The 27,310-nt window shown below is 35.1% G+C and overlaps 1 protein-coding gene across 3 annotated transcripts in view; it reads right to left on the bottom strand.

Annotated features, from left to right (window-relative positions):
• Positions 1 to 27,310, bottom strand: part of TPR (translocated promoter region, nuclear basket protein) — a 66,585-nt gene that overhangs the window by 14,999 nt on the left and 24,276 nt on the right. For all 3 annotated transcript variants that reach the window (XM_045982861.1, XM_045982862.1, XM_045982863.1), the window contains exons 24-41: positions 26,489 to 26,641; positions 25,994 to 26,110; positions 20,780 to 20,983; positions 20,494 to 20,678; positions 19,939 to 20,086; positions 16,313 to 16,450; positions 15,878 to 16,009; positions 14,368 to 14,498; positions 12,601 to 12,811; positions 11,484 to 11,627; positions 10,957 to 11,155; positions 9,634 to 9,839; positions 9,369 to 9,430; positions 6,831 to 7,039; positions 5,809 to 6,081; positions 4,956 to 5,104; positions 4,084 to 4,167; positions 701 to 901 (exon numbers count right to left, since the gene is read on the bottom strand). In XM_045982861.1, the coding sequence (XP_045838817.1) occupies positions 701 to 901; positions 4,084 to 4,167; positions 4,956 to 5,104; positions 5,809 to 6,081; positions 6,831 to 7,039; positions 9,369 to 9,430; positions 9,634 to 9,839; positions 10,957 to 11,155; positions 11,484 to 11,627; positions 12,601 to 12,811; positions 14,368 to 14,498; positions 15,878 to 16,009; positions 16,313 to 16,450; positions 19,939 to 20,086; positions 20,494 to 20,678; positions 20,780 to 20,983; positions 25,994 to 26,110; positions 26,489 to 26,641 (2,946 nt within the window). The remainder of the gene's footprint in view (positions 1 to 700; positions 902 to 4,083; positions 4,168 to 4,955; positions 5,105 to 5,808; positions 6,082 to 6,830; positions 7,040 to 9,368; positions 9,431 to 9,633; positions 9,840 to 10,956; positions 11,156 to 11,483; positions 11,628 to 12,600; positions 12,812 to 14,367; positions 14,499 to 15,877; positions 16,010 to 16,312; positions 16,451 to 19,938; positions 20,087 to 20,493; positions 20,679 to 20,779; positions 20,984 to 25,993; positions 26,111 to 26,488; positions 26,642 to 27,310) is intronic.

The raw sequence follows: 27,310 nt of genomic DNA, 5'->3' as shown, positions 1-27,310 counted from the left end.
AAGCCACTGCCTTCGGCTCAGGTCATGATCTCAGGGTCCTGGGATCGAGTCCCGCATCGGGCTCTCTGCTCAACAGGGGGCCTGCTTCCCTCTCTCTCTCTCTCTCTGCCTGCCTCTCTGCCTACGTGTGATCTCTTTCTGTCAAGTAAATAAAATCTTTAAAAAAAAAAAAAAAGAAAAATCATGAAATTATACTACACTATGAGCTTTTAAAAAACATTGATTAATGAAAGGTTCTAAAATGAGTGGTTGTCAATATAGGTTTAATTCCCAAAATAAAATATAGTTTCACTTAAAATATGCTTCAATTAGCAAAGAAACAATAACAAAAAAATCCTCCATTATTTTTTGAAAAAAATTATAGGACTATATAAGAAAAAAAATCTTACTCTCTTCTTATCTCTAGAAATGACAGAGCTTATAATTAAACCGAGTCTCTTATCAATAAGATTTAAAATTAAGTTTAATTAACAAATTTAGCAAATCCTAAAGGGCTTAGCAATTTAAAAAGATGGATTTTTTTCATCACTTGTTCTATGCTCAATTTCATTATAAAATGTTAATTTCAGAACTATATGGATAAAAAAGGCAAAATGATCTATTTAAACTGACAGGGAAGCAGATGTTACTGGTTGATGAATTAGAAGTTGTAAGGATTTGAGCATTTCATCCAGCAGTTTAAAAACAATGGATGATTTACCTCATGTTCCCCATCATTTTCATCATCATCCTCTTCTTCATCATCACTGTCAATCACAATGACATCATCTCCTTTGCCCTGACCATCTTGGGATGAAGTTGTTGTTTGCTGATCTGACTGAAGGGGTCCAAGGTCTATTTGTAGAGACTGAGAGGTTTCTTCACTGTCTTCCATTGGAGTATAATCTCCCTGGGTAACTCCCTTTAAGAGTAACAAAACGAAAACTTAAAAAAATTTAGAATGTTAAATATACCTAAAACTAGCAGTGAGATACCATATATCTAAGACAGAAAAATACTTGTGGACTGGTAGCATTTTATTTTTAAAATATGGTTTTAAAAGCAGAATTAGAGTCGGTGGCTCAGTTAGTTGTTTTTGGCTCAGGTCATGGTTCCGGGATCCTGGTATTGAGCCCAAGAGCTCCCTGCTCAGCAGGGGTCTGCTTCTCTCTTTCCCTCTGCCCCTCCCTACCTCGTACTCTCACTCTCTCTCTGAAGTAAATAAATAAAATCTGTTTAAAAAATTTAATAAAAAAAAGGAATAAATTTGAGGCATCTGTGTGGCTCAGTTTAAGTGTCCAACTCTTGATTTCGGTGTAGGTCATGATCTCAGGGTCATGAGATTGAGCCTGGCATCAAGCCCCAAGTCAGGCTCCACACTCAGCACAGAGTCAGCTTGAGATTCCTTCCCCCTCTCCCTCTGCCCCTCCCCTCACTCACGTGCTCTTTCTAAAAACAAATGAAAAAATCTTAAAAAAACCAAAAAAAGCAGAATTAATCTGAAACACATGCTAAAGAAAATAAATCATTGGATATCTTTACTGTCTTCCTATAGAAGAATTATTAAAAGCCTCACTGGCTAGTCACTAAAAAAGAAAAAAATGCATATGTATATATATATATATATATATATATATACGTATATATATATATATATACATATATATATAAAAATACATATTTTTACATTTATATAAACATAAATGTATGTGTATTCAAAACTACCAGGGGAATACTGTAGATCAATGTTGTTTAAAAGAAACATATTGTCATCCACAATGTGAGTCATATACATGATTTTAAATTTTCTAGTAGTCATTTCAAACTTAAAAAAGGAAACAAGTGAAATTAGTGTAATGGTATAAATATATACAAAATATCTCAATATGTTATCAAACTAAAAATTACTGATCAGATATTCTACCTTTTAAAATCTGTAATTAGTCTTTAAAACCCAATGTGTATTTTATACTCACAGCTTATCTCAATTCAGACCAGCTATATTTGAAGTGCTCAACAGCCAATGTGAAATGACAATGCAGTTGCAAACCAATGTCAGAAAAAAGAATATCCATGGGCCTCCAACTTATTATTATTAAAAAAAAAAGTTTACTCCCCAAACCAGAAATAGTCTAGGAAACACACTAAACAAAATAAGCTATTATCGCTGTAATTTTACAAAGGCACTTCTCCTCCTAAAAACTCACTATTCTAAGCCTTCAAACCATATTAAAGACATCAGGAACGAAAACAATTCTTTGCTTAATTCATCCTCATAATTCCATCTTGTTAGCTACTGAAATAAACTAATTTAAAACTTATTTTTGTTATTTACTATAAAAAAATTAAATGTCTACTTTTTAGTTAAGCACATGGCAATCTACTTTTTGTACAAGCCCGAAACAAAGTCTTATGAACTCATTCATAAAGATTACATTTGCTGTCATGGAAAAAAATGAGCAATTCATGATATAATTAAAAATGGGCTTCAAAGGGACGTGCTTATTTCAAGAAAAGCAACACTTATAAAGAACATCTGCTTCACTGTCAGAAAATCAGAAAAACGAACTGTTACACATTCAGTAGATAGAGCTAAAAGTGGAATGGAAGCCAAATGGTACTTCTGAGTCATAGACAATTTTGCCAATCTCAAGAAAAAGCTTTGTAAAGATTTTAGTGTAACTTAACGAAGTCTGGCAATAAATTAGAAATTCACATATTATATCAAAACTGTTACTACACTTTTCAGATACGACACTCTGAAGGAAACATGAAATAGAGGTCATTTAGAGTACTATGCATTCATCTCTAAGGTCTGGTTTTCTGTTCTTAGTTGGGGAAAATTAACAAAAATTAATGCATCTAAGAAACTAAAATTCACTTGCAATCTATGGTTGCTTGTAATCAGCTTGAGATAACTCCTTAATTTCATACAGACAATTTTAGAATAAATGATCCTGAAAATTAATCCAGAAAAAACTCTTTCAGGGTAAAGAGCATAACTAGAACCTAGACAGCCTGAGTTCAAGTTCCAGTTTCAGTGCTACCAGAACTTCGGTATGTTACTTATTCGACTATCAGTTTCTTTACCCATACAATAGGGCTGTTAAGGATTAAGTTTGTTAATAAATGCTAACTTCTTACAACAACACTTTGCATACACAGTAATGAGTTTGTTAGTAGTAGTTAAATTATGAATTGAATTCTCAATTCGTGTGGCAGAGTGGATGAAAGGAAAATAATGTTTTGAGCACCTAATGTGTGGCAGGTACTATTTTAGGTATTTTATAATACTAAAAATCATGTTATATTATTCCAACAGATAAGGAGACTAAGGCTTAGAGAGAATCAATGACTTTCCATAGTCACATAGCTTCTAAGTGGTATAGTCAGGAACGGAACCTAATGGTTTGTAGCTTCAGAGTGTACACATTTCCCCTAGTGAGGGCGCCTCTGGAAAAGCCTCACTTAGAGTTCAGAAAATTAAAAAAATACACAAGTGCATTTCCTTTCATAGGTTATTTTAATTCAGTAAGAGAAGCAAGAGAGGGGAGAGCAACAGAGGACCATCAAGGGGCACTACAGATTAACTCAAGACTCAGCCAGCACTTATACCTCCAAATCATCAACGGGATTAATCTTTACTCATGACGACTCTTGGCTTGCCAAAATCTGTACCAAGTATAAACAAAAAAAATTTTTTTTTAAAGATTTTATTTATTTACTTATTAGAGTGCGTGTGCACATGCATGAACAGGGGCTAGGGGAGCAGTCACAGGGAGAGGGTCAAGCAGACTCCATGCTGAGAACATTGCTGGGTCAGGGTTCAATTCTCATGACCCTGAGGATCATGAGATCAAGAGTCAGATGCCCAATGGACAGATGCCTAATGGACTGAGTTAAAAAAAAATTTCTTTAACGATATTTCTAAGGCAGTATACTAATTAGGAGTAAAGCAAAGCAGAAACTGTGATGATAATTCCAATATTCTATTAAGTTTAAAAGCATCAAGTTAAAAAGAAGTCCAAATAATGTTTCAATTTGTCAAAGCAAATTTCATTCATTAAAAGCAACAATTTGTTATTTTAGGTATGTTTTACTTACTTCTCCAATGGAATCTTGAGAATCTTGGTTATATACTTGAGTTTCTACCTCTCCATCAGTACTTTCTTCTGCCATAACTTCTTCCTGAATCGTAACACACAAGTGTGTTAACCAGATCAATTCACTAGATGAGGGATCACCTGCTCAGCTAGTTCTCTCAATAAAATAAAGCTTAAATCTCTAATTTTATGAAGCAGTACAATATAAATGTTCTTACATTATATGATATAATCAATCACATTCCTCTTCAGTATAAACAAGACTTACAAACACTAATTAAATACATGCTAATTATATTAACTGAGTAGTCTTAATGTTTTGGAGTAAAACTTAATTCACTACAATTTCAGCTTCAATAAAAGCAAATAAAGGAGATATAGCTTTGGTTAATCTGAGAAAAAGAAGGCAGACAATGGTTTAAGATGTTCATGAAACTTAAACTCTTTATTCTTTGAATTAAAAAAACACCCAACTTTGAAATGGAATACAAATCAAATTTTTATAACTGTGTTTTGTTTTGTTTTTTAAGAGAGAGAGAGAGAGAGAAGTCAGGGAGAAGGGACAGAAGGAGAGGGAAAGAGAGAATCTTCAGCAGGCTTCGTGTCCAGCACAGAGCCCAAAATAGGGCTCGATTTCATAACCCTGAGAGAGCTGAATCAAGAGTTGGATGCTTAACTGACTGAGCCACCTAGGTGTTCCGTAACTGTTTTTTAACTGAATTGACAAATAATTAAATTAAAGATATACTAAGAATTAGAAAAAAATGTTAGCAACAACACCTGAGCTGTCAGTTGAAACTTCAACAGGAGTTTTTTAGGTAATGGAGTCTGGTCCATTCACCTAATAATGTTGTAAGTGAAAGAGTATTTTACCTCAGTTCCTACAGGGGTAACACTTTTCAACTTCTTTGGAAGAGGCATTTCCACTGTGTCATCAGAGACTTGATCTGATGCTTCTATGGTGCTATCCTCTTCTTCTTCACGTGTCCGTTTAGGCAAAGAAGAACTTGGGGTAGCTGACACTTTGAAATACATAATTTAAATCTCGAATCAGAGGATGATAGTGAACTCAATGAGACAGTTAATTTTTGAAATATTTTGGTCATTTAACTAAAGGAAGATATAGTAAACACTTAACTGAATGGTTCAATGTAATTTACTTCTGCTAGTATCTGTAAACAAAGGGCAACCTAGGCTCTAAATCAATGGTCTTATAGTATCAATTTCACCTGTGATTAGTAAACGCCATCAACTTTTACAGCAATGCATTTGATTCATTGTGTAGTGATATAATTGCCAAGTTTACATAAGCCCTTCTATAGTTATAAAACCCAGGACTCCTATGATAACAAAACTTATATTGTATGTTTAGATTTGAAAATCCTTATATGGTCTTCTCTTACATGTCTTTTTTCTCAGGACCTGTATTAAGTTACATATAACATTATGGGGTTGTATCACTTTAAAAATCAGTCAAAATAACTGGAGGAGAAGAAAGATCTGAATGATGAAAACGAGTGATCTAGTAATAAACATGAAATCAAGTGTTAGGAATCCATTTGTCCTTTTTAACACCTATTAGAAAACAAGTATGTCCAAAGAACACTCAAGATGTGTATTTTACATTCAAGAAACTATAAATGCACAGGTCTACTCTAACTTTGTTTTAAAATTAAGCTTCCCCAAAAATAAAAATCAATCAATCAATCAATCAAACCAAGCTTACCAGTGCCAAATACTGCTGTGGAAGTAGAAGGCCGCTCAACTGGTGAACTTTGAACAACCTCTACTATGTTGGGGGATAGCTCTTGATTTGCAGGCTCAATCTGAGGATGACTCTGCTGGGTGGGCTGCACAAAAGCTGTAGCCTGTGTTTGCTGCTGAACAGTTAAAATAGGCTGAGGGATAGAAGGCTGGACATTAGGACTAGTAGAACGGACAGAACCACTTGTGCTTCCAAAAACTGGAACATGTTCCACAGGCCCTTCTGACTGCATAGCTGAAAAATAATTGCAATACTTAATGTATTAATTTTTCTATTCCTAGCAAAGCTGGATTTTCCCTCCCTACTGTGTAACTGGTAATGTTTTGCATAGTTATTTGTGTACATACCTCTTACCATTCACTAAGCAAAAGCAGTGTGGGTAAGCCTAATATATTATGCATTTTTTGTGATATCTATGTGCCTGCTATGGTACTGTGTATATGGTGGCATAATTAAATAAATAAATATCTAAAACTCTTTCTAAGATTTTAATTACAATTAAATAAGATAAAGAAGCTCAAAGACAAATTATAAATTTTTATTAAGCATCAGTAATGAGTAAGAAGCTACCCAGGGGAACAAAGTGGAAAAAGTCAGACATTTTCAGTGAAAAACTGGTCTTGAGTTGAACCAGTGTTTTGGTATGGTTTTCCAAGGTGGACTGCATATCATTGTCTTTAACCATTAAAAGTAGAACGGCTGGCCTTAGAAAAACATGCTGTATACTTAAAAATGTGTTATTTTCCTCCTCCTTCAGCTTCAAAACGAAGCAGAAAGGAAGGGAATGGAAAGAGGGAAGAAATTCACTGCACTAATGAGTATCCTAGGAGTTACACCCTTGAAAATATTAACTATCCACTTTTACTATATGTTTGATTTTAGCTTTAGTGGAAATCTCATTTATCCTTGAAGTTACTATCATCTTCTCATAATAAATCTAAATAAGCAGTCAATCCAATCAGATCTGTTACCATCTTACTTACCTTCCTGTGATTCTACTTGCGTAGTGGGCATCACTGTAGCTGTTGGGGTAGTAGTAGGATTTGTAACAGTTGCGGGTGTGACCATTGGGCGGATACTAGCCCTGGGTGTTGATTTATTCCCAGCCATTGCTGCAGCTGTCACTTTACTTGGAGTAGACACAACAGGAGTAGGCTTGATATTGGCTGTTGGTGGGTCTGATGTGCTGGCACTTACAGAAGGGAAAATAAATATAAGAATAATGATTCATAAAAAACTACTATAAATATCCCTTATAAAGTACATATACTTCATAAAAAAAAAAAACCCACCACATAATCTTAAGAAAGAATAAAATTGGAGATCATGATCCCAGATTTCAAGATATATTATAGTAATCAAAACAGTATGGTACTAGCACATAAACAGAAACAATACCAATGGAACGGAACAGAGAGCCCAGAAATAAACCGATGATTATATGGTCAATTAATCTATTAACAAAGGAAGCAAGAATTTACAATGGAAGTCTTTCAGGAATTGGTGTTGGGAAAACTGGACAGGTACATGCAAAAGAATGAAACTGGACCACATTCTTAGACCACACACAAAAATAAACTCAAAATGAATTAAAGACCTAAATATGAGACCTAGAACCAGAAAAAGCCTAGAAGAGAGCACAAGCAGTAATTTCTCTGAAACTAGCTATAGCAATATTATTCTAGATTATATCTCCTGAGGCAAAGAAAACAAAAGCAAAAATAAACACTGGGATTATAGCAAAATAAAAGGCTTCTACACAGTAAAGGAAACAATTAGCAAAACAAAAAGACACCGTAGGTGGGGCGCCTGGGTGGCTCAGTGGGTTAAGCCGCTGCCTTGGGCTCAGGTCGTGATCTCTGTGTCCTGGGATCCAGCCTGCATCAGGCTCTCTGCTCAGCAGGAGGCCTGCTTCCTCCTCTCTCTCTGCCTGCCTCTCTGCCTGCTTGTGATCTCTGTGTGTCAAATAAATAAATAAAATCTTAAAAAAAAAAAAAAGACACCGTAGGGAATGGGAGAAAAAAACAGTAAATGATGGACCTGATAAGGAGTTAACATCTAAATTAAAGCATTCAAAAAAAAAAAAGAATTCATGCAATTCAACACCAAAAAAACCCAAATAATCTTAATTAAAAAATGGGCAGAAGACATGAACAGATGTTTCTCCAAAAAAGACATACAGATGGTTAATAGATACATGAAAAAATGCTCAACATCACTAATCATCAGGGAAATGGAAATCAAAACCACCATGAGATATCATCTCACACAAGTCAGAGGGCTAGTATCAAAAAGACAAAAATTAACGAGTGTTGGCAAGGATGTAGAGAAAAGGGAGCCTTGTGCATTGCTGGTGGGAATGTAAATTGGTGCAACCACTCTGGAAAATAGTATGGAGGGTCCTTAAAAAATTAAAAGTAGAATTAGCATATGATCCAGTAATTACACTACTGGGTATTTACACAAAGAATATGAAATAGGTGAAGGGGATTAAAAGTACACTTGTGATGAGCAACCAAGTAACATACAGGATCACTGAACCACTATAATACATCTGAAACTAATATAACACTGTATTTTAACTATATTGGAATTAAAAAAATAAATAAACCAAAAAAAAATTTAAATAAATAAATAAGTAAACCAAAAAACACTGAGTTGTACTCTTTTTTTAAGAAAATTTATTTGACAGAGATCACAAGTAGGCAGAGAGGCAGTGAGAGAAAGAGAGGGGGAAGCAGGCTCCTCACTGAGCAGAGAGCCCGATGAGGGGATCAATCCCAGGACCCTGAGATCATGACCTGAACCGAAGGCAGAGGCTTAACCCACTGAGCCACCCAGGTACCCCAGTTGTACTCTTTAAATAGGTGAATTGTGGGGCTTGTTAATTATACCTCAATAAAGCTTTAAAAAGGAAAAAAAGGCACCATGTGTTTCTTCAATAAATGTTCAGCAAGTATGACAGAGATATAAACTCAGACCCTATTCTATTTTTCCTAATGTGCTTTGGGTACTTTTGGCAGATTATAAAAAGATTATTATAGAGTATAATTCTCCATTTTTTGTTCACTAAATATTTTAAAACTCTTACTGAAGAAGTTTTGAATTTAAGGATTAAAAACTATGCAAGAAATGCTCTATAATGGTGCATCCTGACCAAGTAGAATATATTCAGTTTTGATCACTGAATCCAAGTCTTAGCCTAGCTTCCTACATTTGTTATCACATAACATCACAGAGAAAATCAGTAGCCTCTTACAAGTCTAAAAGATGAAAGATATCTTGTTTTTTTTTTTTGGTCACAAAGCTCTACCTGACAGCACAGTATGGTGAAAACAAGAGTTCTGGAAAAAAGGGTTGGTAACTACATGGTGCAGTTTTGCACAGATAAATAGCTATTTAGTACATATTTTTATAATATAGATGTTTTCTCCTCGAAGATCACTAACTCTTGCTTTAAGTTTAAAAGAAACTTTAAAAGAAAAAACAGATTAACAAACTGTGAGAGAACTAAAACTCACATTCCTCTTTCACCAGAAGCTGGAGTTGTTTTCAAAGTGATCTGTCTCTGCTGCTCTGGGACCTATAAAAAGAAAACTATGGATTATTTTGCCTGCCCTACAAGAGTTCACTAAACAATGCCATCAAAATAGTTTACTTTTATTAATTCTCTCTGTATACTTTGTTTAGCCAAAATTCACTGACAAAAGCTTCTAAATCACCAGATACCTTCAAGCAAAATGTACAAGGACAGAATGATTTATTTACACAGAATTAGCCAACCACCTTATTAGTAGGTTCTTGAGGCTCATCTCTCTGCTCAAGGTGTCTCTCTTGATGCTCTCGGAGTTCTCTTTCCAAGCGACTAATTCGACCTTCATACTGGGATTTAAGAGCAGTCATTCGAACATCCAATTCATCTTTCTGCTGATCTAAGGCTCCATTCCTTTGTTTAAGCTCCTCATTTTCTTTAGTTAACTGATCTTTCACACCTAAAGAAGTAACCACATGATTCTATTAATACTATAATCAAACACTGGAAGTAAAGAACATTTGTGTACTTCAACAGGTACACTAAGGTTGTTATCAGATTCTATTCCTGAGCTTTAACATCTACAATTAATTGATATACAATATATCTGAATAAGCAAAATTCTAAACATATCTATATTTATTACTCCAATATGAAATGAACGTACTGCAACATAAAAATTCGTAACTTTCTCTAAGATCTCATTAAGATAAAGGATGTTCATAAACTGCAGTCAGAAGTCCTATCACATGGCCTTTACTATTTCAAAACATTATTAAAATACAAAGATATTATAAATTGTCAAATATTCATTTCATGTATCTAAAGCACATACTAAAAATAATTAGGTAACTTTTTTAAATGAAATAATTGCTGAAACACTGTATTACAGATCATTTAAAAAATTGCTTACAATAAAACCTAGCTGACTGGTCATTTTATTTACCCACTCACTAAGAAGAACAGCAAGCAAGGTGCAGTAAGGTCCAGAACATTGTAGCACTGGGCCCTTCACAAACTGGATATGATATTCTCCCCGAAGGGCTGGAGGGGCCCTCAGAGAAGTGAGGCAAGTAAAATCACTGGGCTGGTAAGATCCAATGCCATCTAGGAGTTTACAGAAGGCCTCTGAACAGCACACTGTGGACCCAAAGGATCACCAACAGAAGGTACTAACAGTTTACACAACAAAGCAGAAGGCCAGCAGTACCTCCTATTACTAGCCAACAATTAGGAAAGGCTTCATAAATAGATGAGGAACATCCTCATCATTTGAAAATTCAGACTGTTCTAATTCTGTGTCTAATTAAATAAGCCTTATATACATTTTAAGTAGCCTCCATGCCCAGTGTGGAGCCCATGCAGGGCTTGAAATCACAACTGTGAGATCAAGAGCTGAGCCGAGACCAAGAGTCGCTCAACCATCTGAGCCACCCAGGCATCCCACTCTAGTATTTAAAGCACACACACAGAAACCACTTTGTAGTATTTACTTCTTTCCCATTTAAATTTTAAGCCTGCATCAAATAATCAACTTTCACTCTCAAGTTCAAACTTCAGCACATACAGAAATTTACCAGCTAAATGTGCAATCTTTGACTTTGCTGCTACGATGGCCTTTCTTGTTTTTTCTTCCTTTTCAGTTATTTGCTGTCGGAGCTGCTCCTCTTGTGCGGTTCTATCTTGAAGATCCTGACGGAGTCGTGAAAGCTCAGACTGAAGCTGCACAGTCTGTTCCTGCAGATTTCTTGCTTCTGCCTCTTTTTCAGATAATGTCTTTTAAAGAAAAGCAAAGTATTCACCATGTAATTCAATTAAATCAATATAAACTGTATGTCAGACAGAATTAAAATGTAACTTACTAATCTGCTTATTTAGATTAAACGGAAGTATAAATGTAAAATGGTGGTCAAACCACCATTAAAGTAGATACCTGATGACTGGATACAATTTATATACACAAATCATTCAGGTAAAAAGGATAAATATGCATAACAAAGATTACATATTTCCATTTGACGAGAGAGTATTTAATATATTTCTTCTAGTATTTAACAGGCAAATAATTAGGGACATGTACTCTTAAGTACTCTCACACTCATACCTTCTGCAGATTTTCTACTTGACTCTCTAGTGATTTTGCCTTTGTTTCAGCTTGATTGAGGGTATCTTTGAGCTCCTGCATTTCTTGGACTGAGACATGCTGTTCCTGGTGGTCTCCAGAAGACTGAGCCGAGGTCTCCATGACCTAAGAGGACAAGCAGTAATAATACACTTTCACATTTATACTTAGTAATTCCACTTCTAAAAGTTCATCTAAGGAAATAATCACAACTACACAAAAAATTTATCTTAAAGAGTATTCATAAATGAGCTTTCTATGGAATAACTCTACTGCCTGAAAGTAAGGCTATTAGTTAAAGAAGTTAGGGTTTTCCATCTGGATGTTAGCCATCTAATCAAAATGATACTGCATTGTAGATGGATGTTTGACACAGAAATGTATTTTCACAGAAATGAGTAAGGTGAAAAAGCAGGCTACAGAAATATAAACATGATCTTATTTCTTTGGAAAAACATATTACATACATGTTAAGGATAGCATACTGAAGTACTAATAGCAGTCAACACCAAGGGGTATGAATTTTGGATTTTTAAATATATTTTCTAATCTAACAGGTGCTAAATATGTAATTGGGTCAACATACAAGTTTTTTTACTTTGGGGAATTAATTCAGATCCAAAATGTAGTAAGAACTAAAAAATTCTTTTTGATAGGTGGTTAATGTACACTATTGATATAACACTATGAATAAAGCCTGATTAATTATAAAGAACAATAATTTTTTTGACATATGTAATTTTGTATAACTCAGCAGTGAGTTACAAGAACAGGTTTGAAAAGGGGCAATACTAAAGACTGGAAAACTGAACGAAAAATATCTAGCATTTACTAAAATTTCTTTATGAACTTACAGTGTAATTTGAGGCATATTAAAGAGCAAATCTTAAAACCAAATAAAGATACCAATATAAACTTAAACTCATGTTCACAATCTAAAGACCAATAGTAAAAATAATAAAGAAATAAGACTTTCAGGAATCATTATATATGTGTGTAAAGTATATAAGCCAAAACTGTGTATGCCAAAATTTTATATATATATACATATATATATGCACATATATATAGAAAGAGAGAGAAAATTACTTCAAAATACCTTGTCCTGTTGTGCTTTAAGTTCTTCATATTGAGTCTTGTATCTACGCCCAATCTTCTTGACTTGAGTAATAGTTTTGACTTTTTCTTGGATATCAATTATTTTGGCATCTAAGTCCTTTTGTATGGTTTCCTTTTCACTTCTTACTTTATTTAAGTCTTCCTTTAGACTTTGGATTAAGTTCTGGTTGTTGGTCAAAGATGCATTTGATCTAAACAAAGAAAAAAATGGGATAAAGGAGAAAGATAAATATAGGAGACTTTTTTCAAATTTTAAAATCCTTTAATTTATATTACTATATGCTTTAGTACGTTTGGTATTTTAAAATACTAAAACACACACACACTCCAGAAGATAATTCATTAAATGATGAATTTGTGGTCCTTTAGAAAGGTTTTATTCCCTTACTGTAAAGGCATACATGCCCACTTTAGTATATGTGCTGTCGAAGCGAGCACACATGCCCACTTTAAATAAGAGAAAACCTGAGCTACCACTGGCTAATTAACATGCACAACTTTACACAGTAATCAAATGTTAGTACACAGATTTTAATCTACTTCTCCCTGGTATCAAATCTATACTCTCTCTACCACACTGGGTGTTGAGAAAGTAAGTTAGGCTTTGCAGTCTTTATCACATGTTCTTCCTTTCTTAGAATTTAAAAATGTGAAAATCTTCCTTAGCTTACAGGCTGTGCAAAAACAGGCATTTAGGTTATAGTCTGCCAACCCCGTATTCATCATAAACTGAATTTGAGGGGAGATGACCTGATTTAAGAGTATGGGTTTAACAACTACTAATTGTGACCTTGGGTATGTTTTTGAATCTTAGTTTACTCATCTCTGAAATTAAGTATTATCTTTCCTACTCAAAATGCCAGACTTATAAAAAAAGAGAAGAGAATATAGATGAGAAAAATTCCTAAGTTGTCAAGCTTTATAGAAGTAGGGAATGACATAAACAAATGACATAAAAACTTGAAAAAGGTAAACCAGAAACATCAATTTTAATATTAAATTTCTTAACTTGATTTTTCAAAGCAAGCAGACTCCTGGCTGAGCATGGAGCCCAATGTAGGGCTCAATCTCAGGACCTGAGAACCATGACCTGAGCTGAAATCAAGAGTCAGATGCTTAACCGACTTAGCCACTTAGCCACTTAGCCAGGTGCTCCTATCTTAACTTTTAAAGGACAATAGTTCACTGTAAGTTCATTTAAAGAAACCTTTTTTTTAAAGATTGTATTTATTTTTTAAAGATTATATTTATTTGAGAGAGCGAGCAAGCAGGGACAAAGGGCAGAGGGGAAGCAGACTCCTGACTGAGTAGGAAGCCTGATGAGGACCTTGATCCCAGGACTCTGAGATCATGACCCGAGTCAAAGGCAGACACTTAACTGAGCCACACAGATGCCACCATTAAAAAAAAATTTCCAAAAACTTCTGTTATTACACACTTCCAAATACTCATAAATATACAGTAACCAAAAGAAGAAAAACCTACTTGCAGAAGTTATTCTATTTAGAAACACTTTAGAACCAAAGGTACAGATTTTTTAAAAATAATCATATATAAAGACATAAAATTAAATTATGGTTTGCTTGGCTTCAGAAGTAAAAAAGGGAAAGCCACATGTAAGGGCTCTAGCAAGTTTCATTTTTTCTAAACTCAGGACACACTTGGAGAGTCAATACATAAAGAGTAGAAATAAACTTGCTTAAGAATTCATATAATAATACACAATTTAAGGCTTCTTTCCATTTACCTTGCTATTTCAGCTTTAAGTCTCCCAATTTCTTCAGTCAACTGTTGAATACGCTTCGTATGAACTTCCTTTTCAGAAAGGAGCTTCCGATATTCTTCTGTATCTGGATCTTTCTGCTGACTTACTAGGTGCTAGAGTAGCAAAAATGTATAATATGGTTTTATAAAACTAATGTGCTATAAAACAAATGTGCTAATAAAACAACACCATTATCTAATTACATTTACGTAAGATGCCTTATATACATGGTGATCAAGCACCAAACTACAAAATAAGATTGAAACTTTGGTCTGTTTAGCTAAAAAGCCTAGCCAAAATGGAAAAGAGAAATAAAGTAAATGTCATTATGCATTATTTTTTCACAACTGCAAACAACTATTTCAAAACAGTTACAAAGGAGCCAAATAAAGGCATCCAGAGAAATTATAAGCTTTTAATATTAAATATCTACTTCCACTAAAGTGACATTTATAAGAAAAAAAATGCCTAGAAGTCATTATAATTGAAACAAAAATATGAAGATAATCCTAAATATAATTGATACCATTAGCTAGGAAAGAGAGCAGCAAAATTTAAGAAATATATCTAGATTTGGGACAGATCACCCTCCTTTCTTGATTCTTCACATTGCTTGTGTGACAAAAATAGGAATAAATGGGGGGCACCTGGGTGGCTCAACGGGTTAAAGCCTCTGCCTTCAGCTCAGGTCATGATCCCAGGGTCCTGGGATCGAGCCCCGCATCGGGCTCTCTGCTTGGCTGGGAGCCTGCTTCCTCCTCTCTCTCTCTCTCTCTGCCTGCCTCTCTGCCTACTTGTGATCTCTGTCTGTCAAATAAATAAATCTAAAAAAAAAAAAAAAAATAGGAATAAATGGGCTCTAAAATTTGACAATCCTATACAGATAATAACAGTCACTATTCTAGACCATTCTTTTCCTTTTTTTTTTTTTGAACAATTTTATTTATTTATTTGACAGAGACACAGCGAGAGAGGGAACACAAGCAGAGGGAGTGGGAGAGGGAGAAGCAAGCTTCCCACTGAGCAGGGAGTCTGATGAGGGGCTCAATTCTAGGACCCTGGGATCATGACCTGAGCCGAAGGTAGCTGCTTGAAGACTGAGCCACCCAGGTGCCCCTCTAGCTCATTTTTGAGGTGCCAGGTGACTACATTTATTAAATTTTTTGTAAAATGAAAAGTAGCATTATATCTTCATATTTACAAATGAGAAAAACAGGTTCAGAAAGATTAAGGAGCTCTCACAAATCACGTAACTAGTATCTGGCAAGGCAGATTTCCACCTTTTGTTTTCATCTAGAGCTGGAGTTTCTAACATTTCCTGCGAACAAATCTTTTTAAAGTGCTTCAATAAATAGACAAATCCAGTTTATTATGCACAAAAATATTTTAGAAATAAAGGAAAAACACAAATTTGGAATTTAAGGAAATTAGCCATTTCCTAAAAAAAATTTCTGTTTTACTAATCAACATTTCCATGTTTAACTGCATTTACCTGGTTCCGTGCTTTCCAACGTTTGACATCTTCTTCTAGTAACTTCTTCTCTGCTTGCAACATACCGCTTTTCTCACTCAGCTCGGCATTTGCTTCTTGTAAGGGTAAAATATCTAACTCCAGTTTCCTTACCTGAAAATAGTGCCAGTATTTTTTTTAACAACTTATGTAAAAACTCTAATATTATTTTATTTATTTTATTTTTTTTAAGATTTTTATTTGACAGAGACCACAAATAGACAAGAGAGGCAGGCAGAGAGAGAGGAGGAAGCAAGCTCCCCACTGAGTAGAGAGCCCAATGTGGGGCTCGATCCCAGGACCCCGAGATCATGACCTGAGCTGAAGGCCGAGGCTTTAACCCACTGAGCCACCCAGGTGCCCCAAAACTCTAATATTATTAAAAATGACTTTGTTCTTGATTTGTAAGTTCCAAACCTTTGCTTGCATCTGCTGTAGATCCTGTTCCAGCCTCTCTTTCTCTTCTCTTAGCATCTTATTGGTCTCCATCACTACATTCATTGTTTCAGTTTTCTTCATCAGTTCCTCATGCTGGGCCATTGTTTTTGCAGTTACCTAAAGATTTCAAACATATGTGTACAGCAACATCCAACATTTGGTGAAGACCTATCTTTTCCTACCACTTCTAATCTTCCATACAAAAAGTAAAAAGGATTTAAATGTCAGCTTTTAAAATGGAAATTTCTGAAAGTTCCCATGTTTCTTTTTCTATGATGCAAGCTAATGACAGAGTTTAAACAAATGCAAGAAATTACAGTGATTTAAGTGGAAAGATACAAATTCCACCAACAAGTAATCAGTACTAACACTGGGTAAAAACATCAGTCCAGATCTCTATTGATCTTCCCTTATCTATTCTTTTTCTTGGTATAATGAATTTATTAATAGTTTTAAAATGATGTTATTTGTCCTCAGTCCCCTCCCTGCCTTGTTCAGAAATTCTTCATTTCATTCGGTTGTTTCATCACTTTGGTTGTAAGCAACTTTCCTGAATATCTGTTCAATTGTGAGGAACTTCTTTTCTGTTCTCACTGGGTGTAATTACCTATCAATTACACATTACTTTATTCCCTCAGCATTTTTAAAGCTATGACTCAGGCCAAAGGACAAAGTTACAGCAACCAATCAAAAAGAGAAACCACGGGCCCTCCTCCCCATTCAACTGGAGCAATTTTCCACAGGAGTACATTTTCTAGATGCGCCTTGTAGACCTCAAAGTACTAGATGGAAGCTCCCATTCAAGGGCAATTTATCTTGAGATACTGTAAATAATACTAATTTTTTGTCCATTTGAAATATATGCTATGCTGTAAGAAATTATCCTGTCAAATATAACCACTATCCATAAAGTTGAACTTCTGGGTTTAGGAAAGTATACTGAAATTGATTCCCATCATAACCAGGTGGGACACATCCAACTCAATTGTGAATAGACACATCTTGCAACCACCATGCTGCTGATTATATGGCCTAGCTAGGGTCTCTTGCTTTGTCCCCTCTTCCTTCCGTTGCTTCCCTGCTTCTCTCTTTTCCCTATAATAGCTTGAGGTGGGTAGCTTGCTAGAGTAGGTGTGAAGGTTTCAGGTCACAGGCTGTGGGGCTACTGCTGGGTGTGTGGGGGTGCTCCAGATACACCCGATTTCTTTTTTAGGTCTGAAATAATGCCTACCCCCCTAATGCCACTGTCCTTTCTTTACTTCCCACTACCACCCTTGGCCAAAGCACAGATTGTAATCCCCTCTCTCCCCTCCGAAATTGGCCTTTGGTGAGGAATTCGGGGCTTTGCCTGTATCTTTTCCCCCACCTTAATTGAGGGGTTCTGCTTTTTCTTTCCTCCTCAAGTGCCTTTGTGCACCATCACCACTCCACTTTCCACGACACTTCCTTGCTTTGGAACGAAGCCATCAGATAAGGCTGGAAAGTCTCTGACTTCCTATGTTTAGTTCTAGAACAACATGTACTCCCTCTCCACCAGCCTTTTAATGAATATTGGGTCCTTAGCCCTGCCACCCTCTGGGGTCATCGTTGGCTGATATGGTTCTTTAGCTCAGGTTTTGATGAAGTGAAACAGTCAGTCACCAGGGGTTCTCAGACCAGCCAGTTCTCAAAGTTCTTGGAGGTTAAACTTGGAGAAAAGCCACAGAAGAAACCTGTAAGCACACATGTGCCCTCTGAATGAACTGTTTTCCTTTCCTATAATTGCTTTTACTTTTAAAAATTGAAGAAGTTTTTCAACAGAGCTCTCATTTGGTCATCCCTGTAATCCATTTGAGTCTAGTATGGAATCTGACAACTAAAACAAAAAAAACCTTGAATTCGGTGCATCCTTTGGTTTCAGTGCTGCTGCTTCTCGCAGTCCTCAGTAGGGATTATTAAAGAACTCAGTGTGCAAGGCAGATGCCTAAAATTGGTGGGCCTGATTTCTTAGCAAATTGCTGCTTTTTCCCTTTTTCTGTTCAAGACCAGTAGATGCTGAGATGAGGATGCATACTGAAATAAAAGCATTCTAAGGTTTTTTTTTTCTTTTTAATTTAATGCTTAAGACCAGCTTTTAAAGCAGCAACTGTCAAGTCCGAAAAGCAACTGATGTTTCCATTAATCTTTTTCTGGGGGGAAACCTGAGGTCTAACGGCTTAACATCCTGTAAATAAAGTTTAATGTAACAGAATTGCATGAGCAGCCTTTTCATCGACAGACTACTGCCTGCTTTTAATGTAATTTTAAAAAAATGTATATGTTAAAAAAAAAAGTTATGGCTCAGCACTGCCATCCTACTTTTAAAAAATTTATTTATTTATTTTAGAGAGAGAAAAGAAGCATGCATGTGCAAGTGGGGGGAGGGGCAGAAAAGGAAGGGAGAGGAGAGGGAGAGAGGGGGGGGTAGAGAGAGAGAGAGACTGACTTCCTGATGAGTCTGGCATGGGGCTTGATCCCAGGACCCTGAGATCGTGACCTGAGCTGAAATTGAGAGTTGGTCACTTAACTGACTGAACCACCATACGCCCCTTGCTTTAGTATTATTTTTGATATAACGTGTTACTTTTTGCCTCTTCTGATTTTGTGTAGGTGTTGGTTTTCCCCTAACTTTGTCAGTTGGGCATTTCCTAGTATTTGCCTGAAGGAACATTAAGTGAATATGCAATATTTTTAAAAACCCTGATTCTGTTCTTTTTCCTCCAAATGTTAATGTCACAGAATTGGAGGGTCTGTTTATTTCCATGATGAGATGTTTGAATTGGATTGTTTCCTCAAGATGTAATTCTGAAGCTTTTCATTTCTGTATGAAAACATAAATCCCATAAATCTATTCACTTTCCTCTGGATTTCAACACTTTTTCTCTAGGAGCCATTCCAACAGCCATTACAACTCTCAATCAGTTGTTAAAAGAAGATAAATGATTCTAGGTCTTAATTTTCTTCCTTCCAGATGTTAAATTGTATTACTGCATATCCTCAGAATGAGGACACTGCAATTATAAGCTTTTGGGCAGTAGTGTAGGTTAAGGAGTTGAGCTTGTACTATGACCATCCATTCACTATTATATCTCCTTTTCCTTTCCTGGTTGATAGTTTTGACTATTTTTTACTCCCTTGCTGAGGAAGAAGTATTCTGTAGCAATTTCTATCTACAACCCTATCCAAGAATAACTACTCAGACATATACATGACAATATAATAATAAAAATAACTGAAATTTATTAAGTACTCACTATGCACCGGACACATTTCTAAATGCTACCGTAACTCACTTAATCCTTAATATTATTATCATTCCGATATTACAGATGAGGAAATTTAAGAGCAGGGAAATTAATATACCTAAGACACACATCTTATAGTATGAAGCTAGAATTTAAAACCATGCAGTCTCATTGCCACTAGTCTTTTATCATTATGTAGTATCACTGTTATAATACTTATGTTTTAATAGTTTATGAGTTTAGGAAAAGCATTTATTTCAAATTAAATTTTATGTCCTAAGAAACAAAAAATGAGCTCTCTTTTGATTTAACAACTGCTTTCTTAAAGCTTAGGATACATACCTGGACTTTCTCTCTTTCAGCATTTAGACTATCCTGCAGTTCCTGCAGCTCTCTTTCTAAAAGTTCAACTCTTTGTCGATAACGCAGACTCTCAACCTGAGCCACCTCAAACTTGGTTTCAGCAATTTCTTTTTCTCGTCGTATAAATCTGTAAGAACATGTAAGATTTTATTTGAATTAAAAAAAAAAATACCAACAACACAGCATTTCAAAACTTAATTTTTAAGATGACAAAAACCACTGACTTAAATAACTATTTTTATATCTTTTACTAATGAGGCTTCTTAAAATTATAAACAGTGGCTTTACAAATGTGCATCTTTAAAATACTCAAAAGGCATTTAGTTTTTCAAAGAATCCACTCAAGCTCTTACTATCAGATTTAACTTAACCATTTCTTTAACTTGGCATATATCTAAACGTCAAAAATGATCACTAAGGGATGGAATGGGCTTTATAAGTAAATAGCTCATAACCCCCACTTCCCTAATTTACGCATTTATAGTTGCATTACACAGCTGCTGATATACCACAGAGATGAAGCATCGGATTTACCTGAGAATTTCTAAAATTTGTTCTTGAGATTTTCCTTCCTCACTGAGAGATACATTCAACGGACCTTGTACACCTTCTTTCACAGAGGCAACAACCTTGTCACTTAATTTTTCAATCTGATCATGAAGTAATCTGTTTTGTTTCTCTAGATCTTCACAGCGAGACATACACTTGGCAACTTCATCCTGTAAACAAGTCTATTATAATAGCAGACTTTCCAGTGTACATTTAAAAACCCCAAACCTTTAAATTCTCCAGAATATTCTATCATGATCTACAGTAATACCTTTAACATTCTCTCTCTTTCCTCCCAAGATGCTTTACACTCCAATAACTGTGATTCTGCTTTCTGGGTTGTTTCTTCCAAATGCTGACGGACTGATGCCATTTTGGAAACTTGCTCCTTGGCAGCTTGCAGAGCTTCGACATCAGCAGCATGTAGCATCAATTCTCTCTCATACTTATTCTGAGCTTCCACAGCTATTTTAGCCTGTAAGAAATTATTCCTCCAGTGATACAAGATTAAAAACTCATAAACCTAGTCAATATTTTCTGAAAAGATGCACACTATATTATTTATAACAAAAGACACCTAAATGTACCAAATAGGAGAATAAGTAGAAGTTATACTGTACCTATTTAATGAAATATATGCTGCTTACAAGAGACCCATTTTAGACCTAAAGACACCTACAGAGAAACATTTATCATGTAAATGAAGTCAAAAGAAAGCCAAAGTAGCAATACTTGTATCAGACAAAATAGATTTTTAACCAAAGACTATAACAAGAGATGAAGATGGGCACTGTATCATAATGTCCAACAAGATAATCTAATAATTGTAAATATTTATGCCCCCAACATGGGAGCACCCAAATAAATAAAACAATTAATCATAAAGGAACTCATTGATAATAATACAATAATCGTAGGGAACTTTAACACCCCACTTACATCAATGGACAGATCATTGAAGCACAAAATCAATAAGGAAACAATGACTTTGAAATGAAACACTGGACCAGATGGACTTAACAGATATATTCAGAACATTTCATCCTAAAGCAGCAGAATACACATTCTTTTTGACGGCACATGGGACATTCTACAGAATAGAATCTTATCATATGCTAAGTCACAAGTCAGGCCTAGACAAATACAAATAGATTGAGATCATACCATGCATATTTTCTGACCACAACACTAGGAAACTTGAAGTTAACCACTAGAAAAATGTGGAAAGGCCACAAATACATGGAGGTTAAAGGGCATACTACTAAAGAATGAGTGGATCAACCAGGAAATTAAAGAAATTTAAAAATACATGGGAACAAGTGAAAATGAAAATACGATGGTCTAAAGCCTTTGGGAGGCAGCAAAAGTCGTCCTAAGAAGGAAGTATATAATAACAAGGCTTACCTCAAGAAGCAAGAAAAACCTCATATATGCAACCTAACCTTATACCTAAAGGATCTAGAAAAAGAACAACAAATGAAGCCTAAAGCCTGCAGAAGCAAGGAAATAATAAAGACTGGAGCAGAAATAAATCACATAGAAACAAAAAAACCCAGTAGGGCAGATCAATGAAATCAAGAACTAGTTCTTTAAAAAATTAATAAAATTAATAAACCCTTAGCCAGACTTGTCAAAAAGAAAAGAGAAAGGACCTAAATAAATAAAATCATGAATGAGAGAGATCACAACACCACAGAAATACAAACAACTGTAAGAGAATATTATGAAAAATTACATGCCAACAAATTAGGCAATATGGAAGAAATGGATGCATTCCTAGACACATATAAACTACCAAAACTGAAAACAGGAAGAAATAGAAAAGTTGAACAGACCCATTAACCACCAAAGAAATTGAATCAGTAATCAAAAATCTCCAAACAAAGTCTAGCCAGATGGCTTCCAGGGGAATTCTACCACACATTTGAAGAAGACTTAATACCTAAGTACCAAAAAATAGAATACTAAATACCAAAAATATAGAAATGGAAGGAAAACACCTAAATTCATTCTATGAGGCCAGCATTACCCCGAATCCAAAACCAGACAAAGACCCCACTAAAAAGAAGAATTATAAGCCAATACCACTGATGAACACAGACGCAAAAATCCTCAACAAAATAATAGCAAAATGAATCCAACGGTACATTAAAAGAACCATTCACCACAATCAAGTGGGATTTATTCCTGGGTGGCAGTGGTGGTTCAATATTTGCAAATCAATTAAAATGATATACCACATTAACAAAAAAAGGTTAAGAGCCATATGAACCTCTCAATAGATGTGGAAAAAGCATCTGACAAAGTATGACATCTATTCATAAAAGTCCTCAACAAAGTAGGGATAGAAGGAACATACCTCAATATAATAAAGGCCATATATGAAAATCCCACAGCTAATATCACCCTCAACAGGAAAACCTGACAGCTTTTCCTCTATGGTCAGGAACAACACAAGGATGTCCACTCTTACCACTGTTATTTAACACTGTACTGGAAGTCCTAGCCTCAGCAATCATAAAACAAAAAGAGAAGGCATCCAAAGAGTCAAGGAAGAAGTCAAAATTTCACTATTTGCAGATGACATGATAGTCTTATAGAACACCCAAAAGACTATCAAAAAACTGCTAGAACTGATACATGAATTCAGTAAAGTTACAGGACACAAAATCAACGTACAGAAATCCACTGCATTTTTATACAATAATAAAGCCGCAGAAAGAGAAATCAAGGAGATCTATCCCATTTACAATTGCAACAAAACCCGTTAAGACACCTAGGAATAAACCTAACCAAAGAGATAAAAGATCTGCACTCTGAAAACTACGTAACACTGATGAAAGAAATTAAAGATAACACAAAGAAATAGGAAGACATTTCATGCTCATGGATTGGAAGAATAAGTATTGTTAAAATTCTATCCTACCCAAAGCAGTGTACACATTTAATGAAATCCCTATCAAAATACCATCATTTTTCAGAGAGCTAGACCAACCAATCCTAAAATGTGTACGGAACCAAAAAAGACCCTGAATAACCAAAGCAACCTTGAAAAAAGAAAAGCAAAGCTGGAGGTATCACAATTCCAGATTTCAAGCTATACTGCAAAGTTGAAGTCACCAGGATAGGATGATAATGGAACAAAAAACAGACACATAAATCAATGGAACAGAACAGAGAACCTAGGGATGAACCCACTACTAGTAAAGAACATTCTATGGAAAAAGACCCTTCAACAAATGATGCTGGGAAAATTGGATGGCCACAAGCAGAAGAATGCACCTAGACCACTTTCTTACACCATACACAAAAATACTCAAAATGGATTAAAGACCTAAATGTGAGACAGGAACCATCAAAATCCTCAAGGAGAACAAAGACAGTAACCTCTCTGGCACTGGCTGTTCCAACTTCTTACTAGATAGGTGCCCTAAGACAACAGAAACAAAAGCAAAAATAAACTTTTGGGACTTTATCAAAATAAGCTTCTGCACAGCAAAAGAAACTAAACTAAAAGGCAACCTACAGAACGGGAGAAGGTATTTGCAAATGACATATCTGATAAAGATTAGTATCTAAAATACATAAAGAACATTATCAAATCCAATACCCAAAAAACAAGTGATCCAGTTAAAAATGGGCTTAAGACGTAATGAACAGACATTTTTCCAAGACATACAGATGGTTAACAGACACATGAAAAGATTCCCAACATCACTCTCATCATTAGGGAAATAAAATCAGAATTACAATGAAGATACCACCACACTCTTGTCAGAATGGCTAAAACGAACAATACACGAAACAACAGATGTTGGCAAAGATGTGGAGAAAGAGGAACACTCTTACATTATTGGCAGGAATGCAAACTGGTGTAGCCACTCTGGAAAACAGTATGGAGGTTCTTCAAAAAGTTAAAAATAGAACTGCCCTACAATCCAGCAAATTGTACTACTAGGTATTTATCCAAAAGATAAAAAAATACTGATTCGAAGGGACACTTGTACCCCAATGTTTATAGCAACATTATCAATAATACCAGTATTATGGAAAGAGCCCAAATGTTCACTGACTGATGAAAGGATAAAGATATGGTATGTATACATATATATATATATATACATATATATACACACACACACACACAATTAAATATTACTCAGTCATAAAAAAGAATGAAATCTTGCTATTTGCAACACTGTAGACAGTATTGAGCTAAAAGAAACAGGTCAGAGAAGGACAAATACCATATGATCTCCCTCATGCGTGGAATTTAAGGAAAAGAACAACTGAACATGGGGCCAAAAAAAAAAAAGGCAAACCAAGAAACAGACTCTTAACTATAGAGAACTGAGGGTTACTGAAGGGAAGGTGGGTGGTGGCATAGGTTAAATAGGTGATGGGGATAAAGGAAGGCACTTGTGAGGAACACTGGGTATTGTATATACGTGATAAACCCCTAAGTTCTACACCTGAAAATAGTATTACACTGTATGTTAACCTACCGGAATTTTTTTAAAAATTGGAGAAAAACAACCTCCACCACAAAAACAAAGAAGAAATATTTTTTTTTTAATTTTTTATTTATTTGAGAGAAAGACAGAGTGAAAGAGCATGAGAGGGGAGGTCAGAGGGAGAAGCAGATTCCCCATGGAGCTGGGAGCCTGATGTGGGACTCGATCCCAGGACTCTGGGATCATGACCTGAGCCGAAGGCAGTCACTCAACCAACTGAGCCATCCAGGCGCCCCCCCAAAGAAGAAATATTAAAGAACTGTTCAAAACAAAACTTATGAAGACCATGTAGCAATCTGAAGAAGGTTTTATGAAATAAAAGCTAAGTATAACTCAGATATGTAAAAATACACATGCACACATGCATATAAACCAGAAGTCAACAAAGGGAAATGAGAATAATTTACTTTAATATTGAATTATGGATACATTCATTTTAATTTCCAACATTATTACGTTTGGCAATAAACCAAGAATAATTCATTTTCGTCTAATCACTTTGAAGTACTTTCCTCATATTCAATTTTTAAAGTAATCTTTGTACACACACACACACACACACTCACATATATACACTATATACAAGTAAGCAATAAATGTGATGACCACAATTTTGCACCCCCCCCCAAAAAAACTGTCATGAAATGAATGGTTATTCATATATTACCCAACTTAAAAATGAGAACATTACTAATCTGCTTACTTGTATTCCTTTCCCATTCTATTTCAGTTTTATTCTCAGTCATATTTTTATATTTTTCCCCATTTGTGAAGACTGATTTGTGATTCTTGCCCTATTTACTTTTAGCCTTCACTTTTCAGCTGATCTTCATCCAAGTTCCACAAGAGAGTAAATAACTTTGCCTTTCTGTGAGGTTCACCCATCCCCAAGATGTATTTGTATACTCCAAGAACCATTCCCTTGGATCAAATCTCATTTATCAATAAATGGCTCCAAGATCAGCACTTACCTGCTCCTGACAGTCACGTCTGGCTTGCTGCTCATTATTTAAAGCTGTGCCAGCTCTCTGAAGAGCTTCTTGTACTTCATTCTGAACGCTGTTGAGTGTTTTCTTTAACTCAGATAACTAAACCAGAAGAACATTAAAAGCAGAGTTAACTGCAAACTTATTTTATAGTAAAGACAGATTTTAAATATCCAACTAGTCCAAAGGGACTTCTTACTAAATTTAAAAGATAACTTGATATTATTTGCACAAACTTTACAGGTCTATATTCACTAAAATACCAATGCTGGGGCAGAGGCTTCTAAAAAGCAGCACTGATACCTACTACCATAAAGCAGTCTAAAATTCTCAAAAGAAAACACATACAGACCTAAAGAGCAGAGTAACACATGAAACTATAATTAAATGTGTTCAATCAGTATCTGCTGAGATGATACTAATGAGCTAATCAAATCCTTACATACACAAAGGACCGATATGGTCAATAAACCAATTTACCTGTTGTTCCATGCTCTCTATGGCTTTTCTCTTGTCATCCTGAAGCTCCTGCTTTTCCTTCTCTACTTCCATCAACTTCTTTTCCAACTGTGTCTGAAACTCAGCTGACTCTTTTAAACGAACTTCAATATTCTTACGTACTTCTTCTGTCACCTTTACGAACACCCAAATAATAGGATACAAAAATTATATACATTTAATATTAGAACTTCTCTAAGTCTAAATTAAATTTGAGAAGTACTAAAATTAACATTTGCCTTGTATTAAAAAAATCATCAATGCTGATCAAAGAGTTTAAAAACAGCATTTAAAATCTTAAGTTACCTCTTAACTTGGCTACTCGCCATTTTTCTTTTGAAGTGAAATTTCCATTTCCCCATTTCTCTCTCAATCCTCATATCCACTTGCCGCTAAATTTTTCCATTCTCCACTGAAAGGTTTTCTTCCCCACATATCTTGATTTTCATGATGCTAAGCACCAAAGAATCTTTTAAAACTGTGACCCTAGACTACTACAATAGCCACTGAAACACTATCCTCCAATCTACACATTAATCTAATTAAAACAAATTCTGATTATAACATGATGAGAAAAATCAAGAGCTTTTAATAATCTAACAGAATACAATTTAATATGATGTTCAAAACCTTTCCAATCTGGTACTTGGTATATTTATAATTCTATGTCTCTTTATTTCACTTCACAGAGTCAATACGTTAGCCAACCTGTCCTCATCTGAAGTCTTTTTACTTGGCTGAGGGTTCCTACTGTATGGAATAGTCTTTTTCCTTTGAATATCCAAATGATACTGTCTTTCAAGG

This window comes from Meles meles, chromosome 17 (assembly GCF_922984935.1).
Source record: "Meles meles chromosome 17, mMelMel3.1 paternal haplotype, whole genome shotgun sequence".
NCBI classification, from domain to species: domain Eukaryota; kingdom Metazoa; phylum Chordata; class Mammalia; order Carnivora; family Mustelidae; genus Meles; species Meles meles.
This window is presented reverse-complemented; position numbering and strand designations above follow the sequence as displayed.